This window comes from Myxine glutinosa, chromosome 2 (genome assembly GCF_964187855.1).
Source record: "Myxine glutinosa chromosome 2, kmMyxGlut1.1, whole genome shotgun sequence".
NCBI classification, from domain to species: Eukaryota; Metazoa; Chordata; class Myxini; order Myxiniformes; family Myxinidae; genus Myxine; species Myxine glutinosa.
Window position 1 is genome coordinate 4834859 of NC_136262.1, and position 19009 is coordinate 4853867.

At 46.3% G+C, this 19009-nt stretch overlaps 1 protein-coding gene across 2 annotated transcripts in view; it reads right to left on the reverse strand.

Annotated features, from left to right (window-relative positions):
* Nucleotides 1-7191: 7191 nt before the first annotated feature.
* LOC137422080 (synaptic vesicle glycoprotein 2C) overlaps nucleotides 7192-19009 on the reverse strand; it is a 55469-nt gene continuing 43651 nt past the window's right edge. For both annotated transcript variants that reach the window (XM_078772911.1, XM_078772910.1), the window contains 5 exons: nucleotides 17054-17218; nucleotides 16817-16950; nucleotides 16355-16558; nucleotides 8301-8460; nucleotides 7192-7705 (listed from right to left, as the gene is read on the reverse strand). In XM_078772911.1, coding sequence (XP_078629037.1) covers nucleotides 7522-7705; nucleotides 8301-8460; nucleotides 16355-16558; nucleotides 16817-16950; nucleotides 17054-17218 — 847 coding nt within the window. In that variant the 3' untranslated portion in view covers nucleotides 7192-7521. The remainder of the gene's footprint in view (nucleotides 7706-8300; nucleotides 8461-16354; nucleotides 16559-16816; nucleotides 16951-17053; nucleotides 17219-19009) is intronic.

The following is a 19009-nucleotide window of genomic DNA, read 5'->3' on the forward strand; positions in this document are numbered from 1 at the left end:
GCGTGCTTGTGTTGACCTCTGATACTTGAGTCAAAAACGGCTGGTGCAATCTTCAACAAAATATGTGTTTGTTGTACCCAGGGTTAGATTATGATCACAAAATAACCCCCCCCCCCCCCCCCCATCTCCTCATTCGCGAGGGTGGGAAAATGACATGATATTCGCCTGAAAGGTAGCACAGTGCAGGTGTTTTCCGGCCCCTGCTGGAAAGAGGGGGAATTACAATAAATTTCCTTCAGACCGATCCTAAGGGGATGGATGTTTCTGGTTGTCAAATGAGAAAGTCATTATTCACCTTCAAATGTAACTTGGCTCCCATATCAGCTTACAAGTCCGCAGAACGCAGTACAAATGTGAATGTTTTTCTCAAAATGATCATTCTGAAAGCTTCAAGTGTTGAATGTGTTTATTTTTTTGGCACTTAAAAAGTCCTTATAAATGAGCAGCAGCTGTGCTTCGCAGCAGCAGCAGCAGCAGCAGCAGCAGCTACAGCAAGGAACACGCACCGCAAACGTTTCATGCAACAAAAGCATCGTCATACTGGGATGTGCATTCAAATGAAATGATGCACGATGTGCATGAACATTTCCCCAATTTTAACATATGCGCATTTGGGGCAATTCCTCCAATAAATGATAATCCGTGAATCTCTGTTGTTTCGTTGCCTTCGAATTTCAATATCGATCAAGGACAGACTTCTTTGTGGTGCTTTAGTCTTTTGGTTCCGTCGTATAATAAACATGAACATTTCGTTAAATCTTTTTGAGCTTTCTATATGATGCCATAAACATTATTTACATGTCATATGTTTAACTATCCAGCATTGTAAAAATGGCAAGATTTCAATCCGAAGATACACCATGATATTTAGACCGCACGTCATTCCAACAAAACTCCTTCCGTCCGTTCACTCCCGGAATCAAAGGCAAATGGACCATCGATCCAGCATTGGTTTGTGCGACGCATATGATGAGAATGTTGTCAAAACACATTTGAGTGAAATCATTGAGTGCAATCCTTTGTCTGTTTCACATCAATAGAGTATTTCACATCATGACCTTTGATGGCAGAGCAAGAGAAGCATCACTTCGGTTTGATGTTTCAACCACCGAAAGCATGTTTTTTGTACAAAGTTCTGTCTTCAAATGTACAACGAATAACAATCTGCGAATTGGTAAATTCATTCCACAATGTTTTTATTCATTCGCAGATGTATTGCCTGTAAAGAGGAATTTGTTTCGCTCACATTGATAAGTTGGGAAGATATCATTTCAGCAAATACATTCGAGACAATAATGTTGAGAAACAGGATTCAACCTGATGCTGCAGCTTACCTGTAATTGCGCTGTAAATTACTGTCTACCGGAAAGAAAGTACATCATTTGCTCAATGCTATTCCAACATCGCTTCCACAAATATGACTTTTAAATGGTGTTTATATGATCAATGTCATTATATTACAAACCATTTTTTAGATTTGGCATTTGAAGATCCAAAATGTTCGGTAATAAACTTGTATTATGATGCGAAGTGCCAATAACTCCGGTTTTCCCATGTCAGTCTACGTATACTGCACTCCATGTGTATATATTCACATTTGTTTTTGTTTTTTACCATTTTTACTCCCAGGTGTTTGTACAGACTGGCCTCTACTTAAATAGTGTTTGCTCTTAGCAAATGGCTTAAACTCATGGCTTTTGAATGAGATTGTTGTTTTACTGAAGACACTGTGGCATATCAGGTAGCTACCTGTAAAGTAAGCACAAACACTTATCAAGTTGAACAGGTATTAGCGCAATTTTTAAAGGATCCCAATGAACAATGAGTGAGACATGCAAGTATATTTTAGTGTGAAGAAAAGGCGATGCAAACATACACACAATATCAGGTGACAACGATACTCGTGAAGACTCGTGTTGTACCGTGAGGGCAGACCTACAAACACGTGTACATGCCAAAGGAAGCATTGAATCGGCCTCATTGAACAAGATTTGCTCAGGGCACAAAGAATAAGGACAGCATCATGCAAGACGTACCACTCACATGTTACGACAATTGGTGCAGTTGCATACCTGCTTCATAGCAAATCATCCTTCATACCATACCTTCCTTCATACCTTCCCAGTGTGTACCCCGGTTTAGAATAGGTACACCGTATCCCTGCGTGTCGTAAGAGGCGACTAAAAGGGTTGGCGTCAGGAAGGGCATCCGGCCATAAAAACATTGCCTCAAAAAGAGAACCATGACAATATTACAACTACATATGGGCAGGGTACAGCCCGAAGTGGAGATCGGTTTCTGAGGTTTCGGACATGGAATGTAGGGACAATGACAGGGAGATCAGGAGAAGTGGTGGAAGTATTGGTCAGAACAAGACTGGACATACGTTGTGTGCAAGAGACGAGATGCAAGGGAAGTGGTGTGAGAATGGTGAAGGGTAGGCAGGGACAGAAATACAAGTTTGTGTGGCAAGGGTGCCCAGAGGGCGTGAATGGTGTTGGTGTCCTGTTTTCTGAGGAGTTTGTAGACAGTGTGGTGAGTGTGACTAGAGTGAGTGATAGGTTGATGATGGTGAAAATGATGATTGGAAAGCTCTTGGTGAACGTCATCTCGGGATATGCTCCGCAGGTTGGTCGAAGCGATGAAGAGAAGGACAAGTTCTGGTGTGCGATAGAGAAGCTGATGGAAAACGTGAAAGATGAGGAAGTTGTTGTGGTAGGAGGAGACCGAAATGGACATGTGGGAAGGAGTATGGATGGTTTTGAGGGAGTTCATGGGGGTTACGGGTATGGTGTGAGAAATGGAGAAGGTGAAAGGATTTTGGAGTTTGCTGATGGAGCTCATTTGTTGATTTGTAATACTCAGTTCCAGAAAGCGGATAATAAGCTTGTTACATACACGTCAGGTGGGTCGACGACAACCGTTGACTATCTGCTGGTGCGTAGGCGAGATAGGGGGCACCTCCTGGACACAAAGGTGATCCCGGGGGAGGAGGCTGTTTCACAGCACCACTTGGTTGTCTGCGACATAAGGGTGAAAGGTGCGAGGAGAGCTCAGCGGGTGAAGTACCAACCGAGAATGAAGGTGTGGAGGTTGAAAGAGGTGACAGTAGGGGAGACATTAAAAGCGAGGCTGAGTATGGTAGAGGATGATGTGGTTGAGCTTGAACGTGGTAGGATGTCAATGAAAGATAGTCTGTTGGGAGCCGTTGGTGAGGTATGTGGATGGACAAAAGGACCACCGAGGCACTCTGAAACATGTTGGTGGGATGATGAAGTTAGATAGAAGATTGACGAGAAGAGGAAGAAGTTCAAGGAGTGGCAGAAGGCGAAGGGTATGGGGGCAGAAAAGGCAGAGCATGAAAGTTATAAGGCAGCCAAGAAGGCTGCAAAGAAAGAGGTAGCAAAGGCACAGGAGGCATGTAGAAAATGTTCGGAGAAAGCTGGGATTCGGAAGAGGGTCAGAGAGCGGTATTCAGGATTGCAAAGCAGATGGCGAAAGAGAGGTGTGATGTGATGGGGGTGAGTTGCTTGAAGGATGAAGTGGGACAAATCGTTGTGGACCCAGATGGAATTAAAGGAAGATGGAAGAGATATATGGAAATGCTGTTGAATGCAGAGAATGAATGGGACGGCAACATAGAGAGTAACCCAGTTTTAGGACCGGTGGAGAAGATAACTGAGAAGGAAGTTTAGGAAGCGATAAAAGCAATGAAGAGTAGAAAAGCGGGAGGGCCGACGGGAGTTTGGGCTCACCAAACTCTCCTCCTATGGTATCCATGGAAATCTCCACTCATGGCTTGCGGTCTTCTTCTCTGGTCGTAGGCAACGTGTGGCCCTGAATGGATTTCTCTCATCGCCCCTGCCTGTTCTGGCTGGAGTTCCCCAAGGTCGTGTTCTGAGCCCGTGCTATTTCTGGCCTTCATCAATGATCTCTCCGACTCTCTGGAAAATCCTCTCTATCTCTTTGCTGATGACTCCACTCTCTGCCGCTCCATTCCTCATCCCTCAGATCGGCAGTCTGCAGCCTCCTCGCTCTCTGCAGACCTGGACAAAATCACAGACTGGTCAAACAAGTGGAACATGTCTTTCAATCCTGACAAATCTCACACTCTTACAATGTCTATCCGAAAGGACCGACTGGAAAACCCTCCCATCTACTTTCTCAACAATCCTCTCCAAGAAGTTCTGTCGCTCAAGCTTTTGGGTCTCACTATCTGCCATGATCTTTCTTGGGAAAGCCACATTTCCAAGCTGGCCTTCAAAGCCAGTCGCCGACTGGGCATCCTCCGTCGTGCGAAGTCCTTCCTTGGCACACCTGAGCTCCTCACCACATACAAGCCTTTCATCCGCAGCTCAATGGAATACTGTTCCCGCCTCTGGGCTTGTGCTCCTGCCTCACACCTAGCTCGGCTTCACGTTGTTAAGGCCAAAGCTTTCAGAATCATTGGAATCTCCTGCGATGAAATTAACTCCGAGGGCCTTTCACTCACTCACCGCAGGCAGGTTGGTGGTCTTTCTGTCTTCTACCGACTCCTCTCCGGCCTTGCTCCCCCAGCTCTCTTTGTGCTCTGTCCCCTGTTAGCCCGGGCATGTTATAACTCCAACTTGTCTTGGGGCTCTGTTTTTGGAGCATGGAATGAAGGTATTGGAAAGGGTGTTGGAGAGGAGGATAAGGAAGAAGGTGAATATCGACGAAATGCAGTTTGGATTTATTGGTCGCACAAGATCTGCCTGCAACCCTCTTATGGTTAAACTGCCAAAATCTAGGCTCTCTGCTCACCTTCATTCTTTCCTTCCCCTTTTCTCCCGCCTCTAGAACAAACTCCCCCACTCCCTTCAATCCCACTCCTCCCTCCAGGTCTTTAAAACAGCCTTTCACCACCATCTCTTATCTTCTCCCATCCAAAACCTTGATCTTTTCTACCCCCACTAATTCACCCCAGAGCCCTTGCAGTGTTCATATGTTTTATACCTCTCCCACCTCCCCCCAAGCCCTCCCCCTCCCACATTTCTCCCGATGTCCCTGCTCTCAAATGTTGTGTTTGTGTACTTCCCCCTCTCTCCCCATCTTGTCTGCCGCTCCCCTTGTTTTTTTGTGTTTTGTGTGTCGGTTTGTGTCGGAAGGAATTTGACTTTTTGTGCGATTAATGTTAGCTCTTTCACGAGCCTCGATCTTGTATACAAAAAAAAAAAAAAAATTGTGGGAGATATGTTGAAGGCAGGAGGAAGTTGGGATGTGAAGAGAATGACAGAGATCTGTAATCTGGTGGTGAAAGAAGGCCGCATTCCAGTGGATTGGGAACTGAGTACCCTCGTCCCTCTATACAAGGGGGAAGGTGACCCTCTGGAGTGTGGCTCGTACCGAGCGATAAAGTTATTGGAGCATGGAATGAAGGTATTGGAAAGGGTGTTGGAGAGGAGGATAAGGAAGAAGGTGAAGATCGACGAAATGCAGTTTGGATTTATGCCAGGAAGAGGAACGACAGACGCGCTTTTTATTGTAAGGCAGTTGCAGGAGAAGTACATGGAGAAGAGTAAGAAGTTGTTTTTTGGGTTTGTTGATCTGGAGAAAGCATTCGATAGGGTTCCACGCAAAGTATTGACATGGGCATTGAGGAAGTTAGGAGTGGAGGAATGGTTGATCAGAGTAGTGATGGCAATGTACAAAAGAGCACGCACAGCTGTAAGGACGAAGGACGGGAACAGTTGTGAGTTTGAGGTGAAGGTGGGAGTGCATCAGGGGTCGGTACTAAGTCCACTACTATTTGTAGCTGTGATGGAGGTGCTGGCTCAGAACGTAAAGGAGGGTTTACCGTGGGAGTTGTTGTATGCAGATGATCTGGTGTTGATTGTGGAAAGTATGGATGGACTGAAGGAAAAGATGAATACGTGGCAGGAATGTATGGAGACAAAAGGTCTGAAGGTGATTATCAGAAAGACGAAGGTGATGGCAAGTGGTAAAGCATGTGTTGAGGTGGAAAGAACTGGGAAGTGGCCGTGTACTGTGTGCAGGAAGGGTGTCGGAGTAAATTCCATTCAATGTACAATGTGCGCTGAGTGGGTTCATCAAAAATGTAGTGGTCTGAAAGGGTCATTAACTAGTGTGGCAGCTACATTCAAGTGTAAGGTGTGCACAGAGGGAGCTGCAGATGGAGGAAATGTTGAGTTGGATCTTGGAGACGGCGTGAAGGTGGAAGGTGTGAAAACATTTTGCTACCTTGGAGACATGCTGAATGGAGAAGGTGGATCAGACTCGGCAACGGTTGCTCGAGTGAGATGTGCATGGAAGAAGTTTCGGGAACTGAGTGGCGTGCTGACGAGGAGGGTAGTGTCGTTGAAGCTGAAGGGAAAGGTGTATGCTGCATGTGTGAGAAGTGTTATGATTTATGGAAGAGAGACATGGGTAATGAACGTAGAGCAGCAACGAAGGCTGGAAAGGGTGGAAATGCGAATGGTTCGGTGGATGTGGGGAGTATCGTTGAGAGAGAGGAAGACAAATGATGAATTGCGAAAGATGATGGGAATAGAGCCTGTGATTGATGCTGTGAAGAGAAACAGGTTGAGATGGTTTGGTCATGTGTTGAGGAAGGATGAAAGTGACTGGTTGAGAAGAGTGATGGAAATGAATGTAGAAGGAAGTAGAGGACGGGGAAGACCGAGAAAGACTTGGCTGAAGATGGTCGAAGAAGAAATGCGGGCAAGGGGGCTAATAAGGAGAGATGCAGAAAATAGGGCAAAATGGAGAAGATTGTCATGGGGACCGCAAGGCCAACCCCCGCTCTTGCATGGAAAATGGCCTTTAAAATGCCTGTTGTGTTGTTGTTGTTGTTGTTTACCATACCTGCATCATAGCAAATCATCCTTCATACCATACCTGCTTTATACTCATAGTAAAGTCAAGAGAAAGAATGATGATCAGTGAAGGTTGTCTGTCTGTGATGTCTAAATGAACCAACTTGTATGAACAATACCAGTGTCTAACTAAGGGGCTGCACACAAAACAGGTGAATCTTTTCTCGCAGGTTTTGGCAGCCCCCCTAACCATGAAGCCCCCCTAACCATAACCCCATAACCAGGTGTTGACAGCCCCCCTAACCATGAAGTACGTAGTAAAATCATTGAGCGGTTGCAGTCGTTCTGCAAAAATGTTGGGAACAAATATTGTTCAAATTGAAACAACAACACCAAGTATGATAAATATTTTACTCCACTGAAATCAATCGACTTTGTTTAATAAGTTTTATGGAAACATTGAAAGTATTCAATCCTTATATCGGTCTTGTTGCACTCGCTTCTGGCAGTGTTTTAATGTCTGTAACATAACATTTTATGTTGGAAAAATCCTTAACTGTTCTAAAGAAGCACATGCGTTCTTATTGTAGTTGTGCAAATGATAATGAAAACCTTGACATGAGAATGACGTCATATGTGGTGTGTGGTTCTTGATCCAGAGATCGGGTTGTTACAGGTTGAGATGTTGTCCACTTCATCACGAGGTTGTGTATCGTCAAATGATTGTTCACATCAGAATCAGGTCGTGCGTGTCGGGAAGTTTGAAGGCGACAAGACCACCAAATAAAAGGAGCGAGGAGGCCAAAAGAATCGGATAGGCTTTGGCAGTCAGTACCAATGAGCCAAAGGCCAAGCTCCCAAAGATTGTGCCAAGACGGCCCAACGCACTTAAAAATCCAAATCCAGAGGTCCTGCAAGGAAGCATGGTGACAGATTAAATCAATTGCTATTTCCTCCCCCAAAATCTTAACTTGGTTGTGGGTTTTGTACCGGTTTCATGGATCCAATAAACAAGTAATGTTGCTCGAAAGACATTGAATTCCCCAAAGTGTTTTTTCAGACAAACAGAGGACAGTGCCGCCCTGGGGAGCCGTTAAAGAAGAAAAAGACAACAATCACAATCTTGAGTCTTGTTACATCTATCACGAGTCTTCTTCATGCAGATACAGCATCTGGCTGTTCATTGCTTCTTCTGGGAACACAACGATGTTGCTTATGCCATATTCCTTGCATACTAAACCAGGGTCTTTGAATTTGATGTGTTTGGGCACACAAGTCCACATATTGTTTTTGAAAGCTGGCCAGGTAGTGGGAAAATGAGAATAAGTAGGAGTGGATGAAGGGGTTCAGGGAAGTGTGCAAAGGGATCATAATAGGGGAATGGGAGAAGGGTTGCTGAGTGGGTGGATTAAACGGACGAGGTTTTAAACAGACTGAAATGGGCCATCTGGTTTGCATACAATTATGAAGGTGTGTGCTTGTACAAGTATGCTTGGGTTTCCTTGCCTGCGATCGGCTGGGAAAATCTCAGTGGTAAGGACATCCAAAGAATTCCAGGCTGAGATAGACAGACCGTTGTAGAGGCAGAGTATCCCAATCAATATTGCTTGACTATTCCCAAACCATAGCAGAAAACAGCTGATGGCAGAGATAACCATGGAACCTCCTGTTAGAACAAAACAAAATGAACGTGTGCCTGCAATTCTATTTATGTCTGACACTTACTTGTCTACATACAGAGTACAATATAAAAACTCAGTGATTTCAAACATATTTCATAACAGAGTACATTGTCTACTCGAGGTATCTGTTTTGCCTGCTTGTACTTCCTTGTAAATATGTTTTTTTAAGAGATAACACATCGGACATATAATAAAGGGAATGGGGGAGAGAAAGGGAAGCGCAACAACAGTAAAAAACGAACATCAGGAGATCTGTGGAAGGGAAAGGGCTGGGGAGGGGTGGGTGCATGGCATAAACAAGATGGACACGACGAGAACGTTCAGGAAAGAAAACAGAATTTGAAAAAGGTGGATCTGGGATGAATTAATGGGGGTAGAAAAGATGAAGGTTTTGGATGGGGGAAGATAAGATATGGTGGTGAACAGCTGTTTTGAAGACCTGAAAAGAGTTTGTTCCAGAGCCGGGAGTAAAGAGGAATGAAGGAGTGAAGGTGAGCAGAGTCTTGATTTTGGCAATTTAACCACAAGAGGGTTGCTGGCAGATCTTGTGCGACCTGTAGGAATATTTGGGGGACAGAGCACAGAGAGAGCAGGGGGAGCAAGGCCGGAGAGGAGTCGGTAGAAGATAGAAAGACCACCAACCTGCCTGCGGTGAGTGAGTGAAAGGCCCTCGGAGTTAACTTCATCGCAGGAGATTCCAATGATTCTGAACGCTTTGGTTTCAACAGCGTGAAGCCGAGCTAGGTGTGAGCAGGAGCACCAGCCCAGAGGGGAGAACAGTATTCCATTGAGCTGTGGATGAAAGCCTTGTATGTGGTGAGGAGCTCAGGTGTGCCGAGGAAGGACTTCGCACGACGGAGGATGCCAAGTCGGCGACTGGCTTTGGAGGCCAGCTTTGAAATGTGGTTTTCCCAGGAAAGATCATGGCAGATAGTGAGACCCAAAAGCTTAAGTGACAGAACTTATTGAAGGGATTGTTGGGAAAGTAGATGGGAGGGTTTTCCAGATGGTCTTTTCGGAGAGACATCGTAAGAGTGTGAGATTTGTCAGGATTGAAAGACATGTTCCACTTGTTTGCCCAGTCTGTGATTTTGTCCAAGTCTGCAGAGAGTGAGGAGGCTGCAGACTGCCGATCTGAGGGATGAGGAATGGAGCAGCAGAGAGTGGAGTCATCAGCAAAGAGATAGAGAGGATTTTCAAGAGAGTGAGAGAGATCATTGATGAAGACCAGAAAAAGCACAGGGCCCAGAACACTGCCTTGGGGAACTCCAGCCTGAACAGGAAGAAGAGATGAGAAAATTCCATTTAGAGCCACACATTAATTATGAGAGTGGATGAAGTGGTTAGCGTTGAGAGGATGTGGCCTTGGATGCCATAACCAGAGAGTTTGGAGAGTAAGACGGGGTGCCAGACTATGCCAAGTGCTCGAGATTTTTCCAGCGAGGTGGCGCTGATATCATGTCTGAGATTGCGGGCTCCCATCCATTGTTGAGAGAGCAGAATCAGCATGTCCTTCGTGAAGTGACCTGGTCTAAATCTGAACTGATGGTCTGAGATCAGGCCATTGGAGAAAAGGAAGAATTTGATGTCAATTGTAATGGCGGATTTCATGACTGGTTATAATTGGAAGTAAGCTAATAGGCCTGCAGTTAAGAGGATCTGTTTTTGTGCAATTTTTGTGGTTTGCAGCTGTTTGCCGACTTCAAAGTAGACAGAAGGTGACATAAAACAAATGATAAGCTGAACAGAGAAGAAAGAGGATTTGGAAGAGCTGCAAAGCAGGTCTGAGGCCACATGTAGTGATGCCATCTGGGCTTGTTGCAGAATCGGAGTCGAGGGTTGCCAGAAACCTCTCCACCTTCTTAGGTGAGGAGGTCATTGTGTAGGAGCAGTTAGGTTTGAGATGATAGGGTAAGTAGAGGGAGTGAGAGGTTGGCTACGTGAGATTTGGAGGCAAACAAAGAATTGAGGCAATCGGTCATCTTAACAGTCTGCTGCGATTCCAATTGAAGTGAAGGAAGGGATTGGACTCCAATGTTTGGAACTTTTAAAGTGGGAACTTTTAAAAACTTTTAAAGTTTAAAGTGGGAGTGTACTCCAAAAATAAATAGACCCGGTCATCGAGTAAGGAGACAAGTTTGAAAGTTCAACTTTTAAGGTTGGCCAGATGTTTTCTGGCTCTTCTGTGAGTGAACACACACTTGTTACAATGGCATGAGGTTGCCTTCCATCAGATTTGTCTGAAGACGTGTTGTTTGAAGGCAACTGCCTTCTTAGCTCACCAGACGATTTGGTGTAGCAGGGTGGGTATGCTAACTGCATACGAGATGAGATAAATCTGTGCATAAGGGAAAACAGGCTTTTATGGAAGAATTATCAGGTGGTATTCATATCAGGAGAGGCAGAGATGGGAGACCAGTCCTGAACTAATGGCAGGTTGTATTTCCTGCCAGTCAGCCAATGTGGACTGCCAGACTCTGTGGTGGCTCTCTGACAATAGCCAGATAAATATTTTCTCACAAGTTGGTGATCAGATTAACACATTAGGAACTGGAGACGTTAGCAGGAAAATTGGTCCTTACCAAGTATAGAAGAGAGGATTCGTCATCGACAAAAATCCAGGACAAAAGGTTCAGAGATAGAGTCAGACTCATGGCGTCACAGAAGTTCTTTGGTGCAGAGCCATGTCTGGATGAAGACGTATTGTTACGGATTTGGCACTTCCGTGGTTGTGGTTTTCATCCACTTGAGACATTTCTGGTTCGAGGTATTATGGTTATTGTTGTTTAAGGGAAATGGTTATTGTGGTTAAAAGGTTAAAAGCGCTCATGGTAAAAACGAGACAGGAAACAGGATCGAGAACCGGAAGACGATGAGAGAGAAGAGGAAGAGGGCGTGACGAGATAGGTGGAACGAGACGCGTGGCTTGAAGTTCCGTAGCGAGTGTGGTCGAGCGAACGTCGCGAGTGAACTTTGAGTCCTTGAAAGGAATTTCCTGCGATCGGTGTTATCGCTGTAGGATTAAAAACCTGCGTAGTTAGGTATAGGCGTTGAGGTTTCGAAGAATTCCCCGCCAGGTTGCTTCGACTCACGTAAGAGCCATCGGCAATTTTGAACCTCGCACGTGGTTCACTGACGAAGGTTTTGCCGCGTCAGCTTGTCTCACCCTCCGGTCGTTTGCCGGGGATGTGTGTGCACAAAGCGGCGTTCGAAGATTGAACTGTGAATGTGCACATCTGGTTCGCGCCTTCGGGGATTTCCCTTTTCGCCGCCAGTTTGCTGTGGGTTTGCTCTGCCTTCACCTCATTACTCACCGCTTCGCCTCATCGCCTCTTCGCCGGGATCACCTTTGAGTTATAGAGACATTGAGGAGTGTTCTGTTCCATTCACTGGGAGTGCAGTGAGTTACGTTACCTTAACAGATGGTACCATCTTGAGATATATTGATTGTATTGTTGATTGCTATCATTGTTGTATTGTTATTCCTGTGTAATTTTTAATATATTATTTGTTTGTTGATAACCATTGGTGTGGTTTCAATATTGATTTTGACACAGAATAACATATTTTTCTGCCGTGGCTCCTCTCGGGGTTCGGAGGTATACCGAAACCAGGAGGTCGGGAGGAACACGTAACAGTATCAACTCCCAGCCAATTGGCATGGTGACCATTGAAATTGGCACATATGAGGAAGAGAGAATTGGGGCGGGTGGTTACGGTATAATTTAAGTCCACCTTGGCAGACATATGTAAATGGAGTCATCACTCTCAGGAGGATGGCGCAGGACACACCACTAAAACGAGGTGACTGTGCAGGGGAAAGCACAGCCCGAGAGACTCATGGGGCTTTGGAGGAGTGAGAGCAGCACATGGATAGTGAGAAAGGGAGTTCTTGATACAAAGTGCAATTCCGCTACCACAACAGGGTCCAGGCCTGTCGAACCAGAGGAGACAATAGCCGGGGAGAATCACAGATGAATCAGGGACGTCCTGTGGGAGGAAGATTTTGTTAAGCAGATAGTATCAGGTTTAGCAGGGACAGCCTAAGAAAGCTCACAATAACTTTGAACACAAAACAGATTTTTGCTGAAGTCTCATGATGAAATACTCAGCATGCCTCCTGACACTCAACATGCTCATTTATTGTTGAAATAGTGAAGATGAACTCGGTGGGTGCACCATTCATCAGAGGCAGGATACGTCCAAATAGCTCACATTCTTGGAATTATTTATCTTGAGGTGAACCCGAACAGATATCCCAGGAAGACTTCACTGTACCACAAAATATGTCCAATTTCAAAGAGCACCGTATTTTGGGATAGACGGATCTCCCACACCAGGATATAATATTGCTTTTTGCTACAGGAAGCCTCAAGCTGAAGATGTAACCAAATGGTGGACATGCCATGACACTTGCTCCATCACATTTACCATTCCAAAGGAACCAATCACAGTATTCCATTGATGGTTTCACGTTGGTTTGTCACCGCCATCTCTGCTCACACCTCCCCCCATCCTTACCCGCAATCTTTTCTACCCTCCATTAACCCTATCTAACCCAACCCTTTTATGTGCAGGCTCCTGTGTTTCCTCCCCCTGTCATTCTTTTCCTGTATGTTCATTCTCTTGACATTGTATGTAACTGTGACCCCATTGCCCCCACTGTCGATACATTCATTGCCATTTTACCATCTGCCACCTCGCTTGGCCGACCTTCCTCAAGATTTGCATTCCTGCCCGGAGTACCCAGGGCCACGTCGTGGGCATTAAACAATCCTCCCCTGAAGACTGTACCCGAGTGTGGGGAGACCATTTGTGATTTTCGCCTGGACACGTGGAACAGTGCAAGTGCATTACCCACTGCCCCCTGTTGGAGGGATTGGAGATGCGGATGGGAAAACGATGCCAATTCTGAAAATGAATATCCTTTTGCTCCCGAAGGGAACGGGTAAGTGTGACCAGTGTACGCCAAAACAGTTTGCTCCTCCAGTTGTGGTTATTTCAAATGCAGCCGATGGCTGCTGGTTGCATCATTTTTATGGAAGCATGTTTGTGCCTCTGATGCAGTGCCCCAATTAACAGCCAGCTGGTACTCAATTTGCCGACCTTGGAAGGATGGCAGGCTGTCAACCCCCCTGGCGTTGATTCATCGATTGACTGGGATTGAAACTCAGGATCCTAGGATCCCAAGCCGGCACCCTAACCGCAAAGCCAGCACCCTAACTGCTAAGCAAGCACCCTAACCGCTAAGCAAGCACCCTAACCGCTAAGCAAGCACCCTAACCGCTAAGCATGCACCCTAACCGCTAAGCAAGCACCCTAACCGCTAAGCCAGCACCCCAACCGCTAAGCAAGCACCCTAACTGCTAAGCAAGCACCCTAACCGCTAAGCAAGCACCATAACCGCTAAGCAAGCACCATAACCGCTAAGCCAGCACCCTAACCGCCAAGCCAGCAACCTATCCGCCAAGCCAGCACCCTAACCGCTAAGCCAGCACCCTATCTGCTAAACCAGCACTCTAACTGCCAAACAAGCCAGCACCCTATCCGCCAAGCCAGCACCCTAACCGCTAAGCCAGCACCCTATCTGCTAAACCAGCACTCTAACCGCCAAACAAGCCAGCACCCTATCCACTAAGCCAGCACCCTAACCGCCAAGCCAGCAACCTATCCGCCAAGCCAGCACCCTAACCGCCAAGCCAGCACCCTATCCGCCAAGCCAGCACCCTAACCGCTAAGCCAGCACCCTAACCGCCAAGCCAGCACCCTATCCGCCAAGCCAGCACCCTAACCACTAAGCCAGCACCCTACCCGCCAAGCCAGCACCCTAACAGCCAAGCCAGCAACCTATCCGCCAAGCCAGCACCCTAACCGCCAAGCCAGCACCCTAACCGCTAAACCAGCACCCTACCTGCTAAACCAGCACTCGAACCGCCAAACAAGCCAGCACCCTATCCGCCAAGCCAGCACCCTATCCACGAAGCCAGCACCCTAACCGCCAAGCCAGCAACCTAGCCGCCAAGCCAGCACCCTAACCGCTAAGCCAGCACCATATCTGCTAAACTAGCACTCAAACCGCCAAACAAGCCAGCACCCTATCCGCTAAGTCAGCACCCTATCCACCAAGCCAGCACCCTATCCACCAAGCCAGCACCCTAACCACTAAGCCAGCACCCTATCCACCAAGCCAGCACCCTAACCGCCAAGCCAGCAACCTATCCGCCAAGCCAGCACCCGAACCGCTAAGCCAGCACCCTATCTGCTAAACCAGCACTCTAACCGCCAAACAAGCCAGCACCCTATCCACCAAGCCAGCACCCTATCCACTAAGCCAGCACCCTAACCGCCAAGCCAGCAACCTATCCGCCAAGCCAGCACCCTAACCGCTAAGCCAGCATCCTATCGGCTAAACCAGCACTCTAACCGCCAAACAAGCCAGCACCCTATCCACCAGGCCAGCACCCTATGCACTAAGCCAGCACCCTAACCGCCAGGCCAGCAACCTATCCGCCAAACCAGCACCCTAACCGCTAAGCCAGCACCCTATCTGCTAAACCAGCACTCTAACCGCCAAACAAGCCAGCACCCTATCTGCCAAGCCAGCACCCTATCCACTAAGCCAGCACCCTAACCGCCAAACCAGCAACCTATCCGCCAAGCCAGCACCCTAACCGCTAAGCCAGCACCCTATCTGCTAAACCAGCACTCTAACCGCCAAACAAGCCAGCACCCTATCCGCCAAGCCAGCACCCTATCCACGAAGCCAGCACCCTAACCGCCAAGCCAGCAACCTATCTGCCAAGCCAGCACCCTAACCGCTAAGCCAGCACCCTATCTACTAACCAGCACTCTAACCACCAAACAAGCCAGCACCCTATCCGCCAAGCCAGCACCCTATCCACTAAGCCAGCACCCTAACCGCCAAGCCAGCAACCTATCCGCCAAACCAGCACCCTATCCGCTAAGCCAGCACCCTATCTGCTAAACCAGCACTCTAACCGCCAAACAAGCCAGCACCCTATCCGCCAAGCCAGCACCCTATCCACTAAGCCAGCACCCTAACCGCCAAGCCAGCAACCATTCCGCCAAGCCAGCACCCTATCCGCCAAGCCAGCACCCTATCCGCGAAGCCAGCACCCTATCCGCCAAGCCAGCACCCTATCCACTAAGCCAGCACCCTATCCGCCAAGCCAGCACCCTATCCGCCAAGCCAGCACCCTATCCACTAAGCCAGCACCCTAACCGCCAAGCCAGCAACCTATCCGCCAAGCCAGCACCCTAACCGCTAAGCCAGCACCCTAACCGCCAAGCCAGCACCCTAACCGCCAAGCCAGCACCCTAACCGCCAAGCCAGCACCCTATCCGCCAAGCCAGCACCCTATCCGCTAAGCCAGCACCCTAACCGCCAAGCCAGCAACCTATCCGCCAAGCCAGCACCCTATCCGCTAAGCCAGCACCCTAACCGCCAAGCCAGCACCCTATTCCCCAACTCCTAACCTTTCTGTAATATATATATATATATACAGTATATGTCATTGGATCAGTCAGTTGGTTACTTTGTCAGCTGACTAGTTTAATTTTAATATCCTGAATATAGATGTGGGATCTCAAAAGTTTTACATGAGGGTTTACTTTTAGCTGAGGGAATTATTTATATCTTCGTCTCCATTTCTTTCTTTCTTACTCAATTAATTTGTTTTTAATACCCACTGATGCTTTTGTGCTGAAATAACTAGGATGGCCGTTTGTTACATCTCGCTCCTGGAAAATAGCATGATCCAAGCAGCCATTTGGGCTCTTGAGCACACTGCATCTAGCAAGTCTCAAACTGCATGTGGTGTATGAATCACTTAATCGTGTGATGTGCTTGTGCCTTACCCAGCATATTAAGGCGCCCAACCTTGTCCATGAACAAGGCAGACATGATGTTTCCAGGAAGCACAGCCAAGATCCCAAGAAAGGTGACAAAATAAACCCAATATGCACTGTAATCATTGCTGAAGTCTATGTAGCAACCTTGTTTGAATAGTTCGAAGGTGCAGTTGTCCAAGTGACTGTTGATGAACTTTTCTTTGGAAATATCTGCAAGAACAGGAGCATTGAGAAACATTTGTTAATTCTTTTTTCTGACCATGATGAGGAAGACCATTCTCATCTGATATTTTGATAATCCTATAATCCAGACAACTATTTGAATCGATTATTGGAAACTTTCTGCCTTATTGTTGTTTGCATGAACAGGATAATCACACGGCATTAATTTGCTTTTCAAATCAACGTTTAGTTCCAAGCAGCACAGCACCCTCACTGTATCACAGCACCGTTCTGGTAGGTTGTGACCTGTGTTGTAGAACGCAGTGCTTCTCACGGTGCAATTCTTGAAATAGGTGTTCATCGATGTGACGTCATCAAAATCACAGTGGTCAAAAAGAAAATCAATGAAGGTTACAGACTTGAACTTCATGTTGAGGAACCTTCAAAATGGGAATCAAGATACAGTAGATGAATATGCTTGACCAAGTGTACAATCTTTGGGATTTAAAAAGTGTCATTCTTGTATGCGGTGTGGAAGCTCACCGAACATTCACAAACTTCCCATGAAGGTGGATTTGATTCTCCAAGGTAAAGTTAAATGTGAAGTCCTTCACCTGCTCTACATCAAAAATCTTCACTCTTGAGTCGTATTCTTCATCTTGCAATTGCTGGATCATTTTAGGAAACCAGATACTCAGACCAAAGTATCTATTAGGATGAATCCCAGTTGTTAGTCATATACACAAGTTAGTAGCACTGACACTTTACTTCCACTTGTGTGTTTGAGAAATTACTGGATACATGAAAAACGGCATGCGAATGTACAGTAAACCTCGACGGGATTCGTGAACGAAAAGTCGATAAGCGTGTTTACCATTGTGGGAAATGAGGTGTATTTAATAATAATAGTCACACAGGGAATGGTAATACCAAATAAGCAATACTAATAGAGGTCAACAAGCCCAAACCCTCTCACCAATATGTGTCCATGAAACCAACGAACAGCCGGGAACCTTACTTATCTTACTTAAGGCCTCAGTCATTCCATGAGAGATCGACAACAGATATAGGCGGACAAGACACGAAATACATTCACTGTGTCGACAAAACACAGCAGGAACCGATGTTGGGTGGCAGCCCAGGTGTGGCCTTGCGGCAGGTCTGTGGTCAGCACACGCGGCCCAGGGCTTGTGAGGAGTAAGAGGAGGAGGAAATGTGTGGCCAGCTGGGTGGGCAGCAGCTTCTCAGATTGGCGCAGCAGCTTCTCAGATTCCAGACGCATACTTTCGCAAGGTCGATCCTGTGTATCTCTCAATGTTCCCCTCCCTGCACTCATATTTATAGTCCATGTGCCCCACCATGACCCCTCCCCTCACTCACCATTGGCCCTGCTACTTGTCACTTTGGGACAATCCTCTCCCTTTCTTGGGCCAGCGGATGGCTTACCCAGACGCTTTAAAGGACATAAAAGACAGATTACAGAGGGTAGAACATTAAATAAGGTTTTAAAGGGATGGCAGTTTTTAGACACACGATGGGGAGGGTGTACGTCATCTGTCAATACATAAAGTGACGCATGTCTAATATCACGATTAAATTACCTCATGCTCATTTTAAAATGTTTAATGCGAGATAATTAAAGTATGCTAAACAATATTTCTACCACAATATCCTCATTCATACCAAAAGGCTGGTATGAATACCAGCTGGTAATTTGAGTACCAGTTCACTGGTAATTCCCTGCTTGTCGTTAAAGGCGGCAAAAAGGGTTGGCGTCAGGAAGGGCATCCGGCCGTAAAACATTGCTTCAAAAAGGGGACCGAAAAACAACAACAACCACAGTTCCCGAAAAAGGCCAACCCCCGCTTGCGGGGAAAAATGGCCTCTAAAGGTGGTTTTTATACCAAAAGGCTATGGGCAGAGTAATTTTTTAATTTTTTAAAAAGCAAACAGAATGAAAAACTAATGAGAAAGCAAAATTAAGAGAATATCTTAATCAGCCATTCATGATATCTGTTGATCAAAACCACAAGTTTTATAACGTAAACCATTTATCATATATCATTTATATCTTCAATGGTAATCAAATTTATATCTCAAAATGATCAAAATAAAGGAAAAGAGATGATGGAGAGAATTAATGTTGAAATTAGTGGACATCAAACTGCGAGTTATACAGTGCCCCCCATAAGTATTGGAACAGTGAAGTCAAATTTGGGTGGTGGGTGTGAGGCAGTACCAGCACGTCGCATAGCCAGCTCAGACGTTCCGCCGAAGCATGGTGGAGTCTGCCTCAGAGACTTGCTTTATACACATCATTAAAAACAAATAATAACAGGGTTTTTTTCACAATGTCGCGAGATTCCCCGAATTACTCGGACAAATACTCTTGTAATCATTAATGGCAATTTGTCTGCAGCACGTGGAGACTAAATTAGCAGGGAGCGGTGTACAATAATTGATTGATTAATTGCGCTGCTATTGATTGATTGATTAATA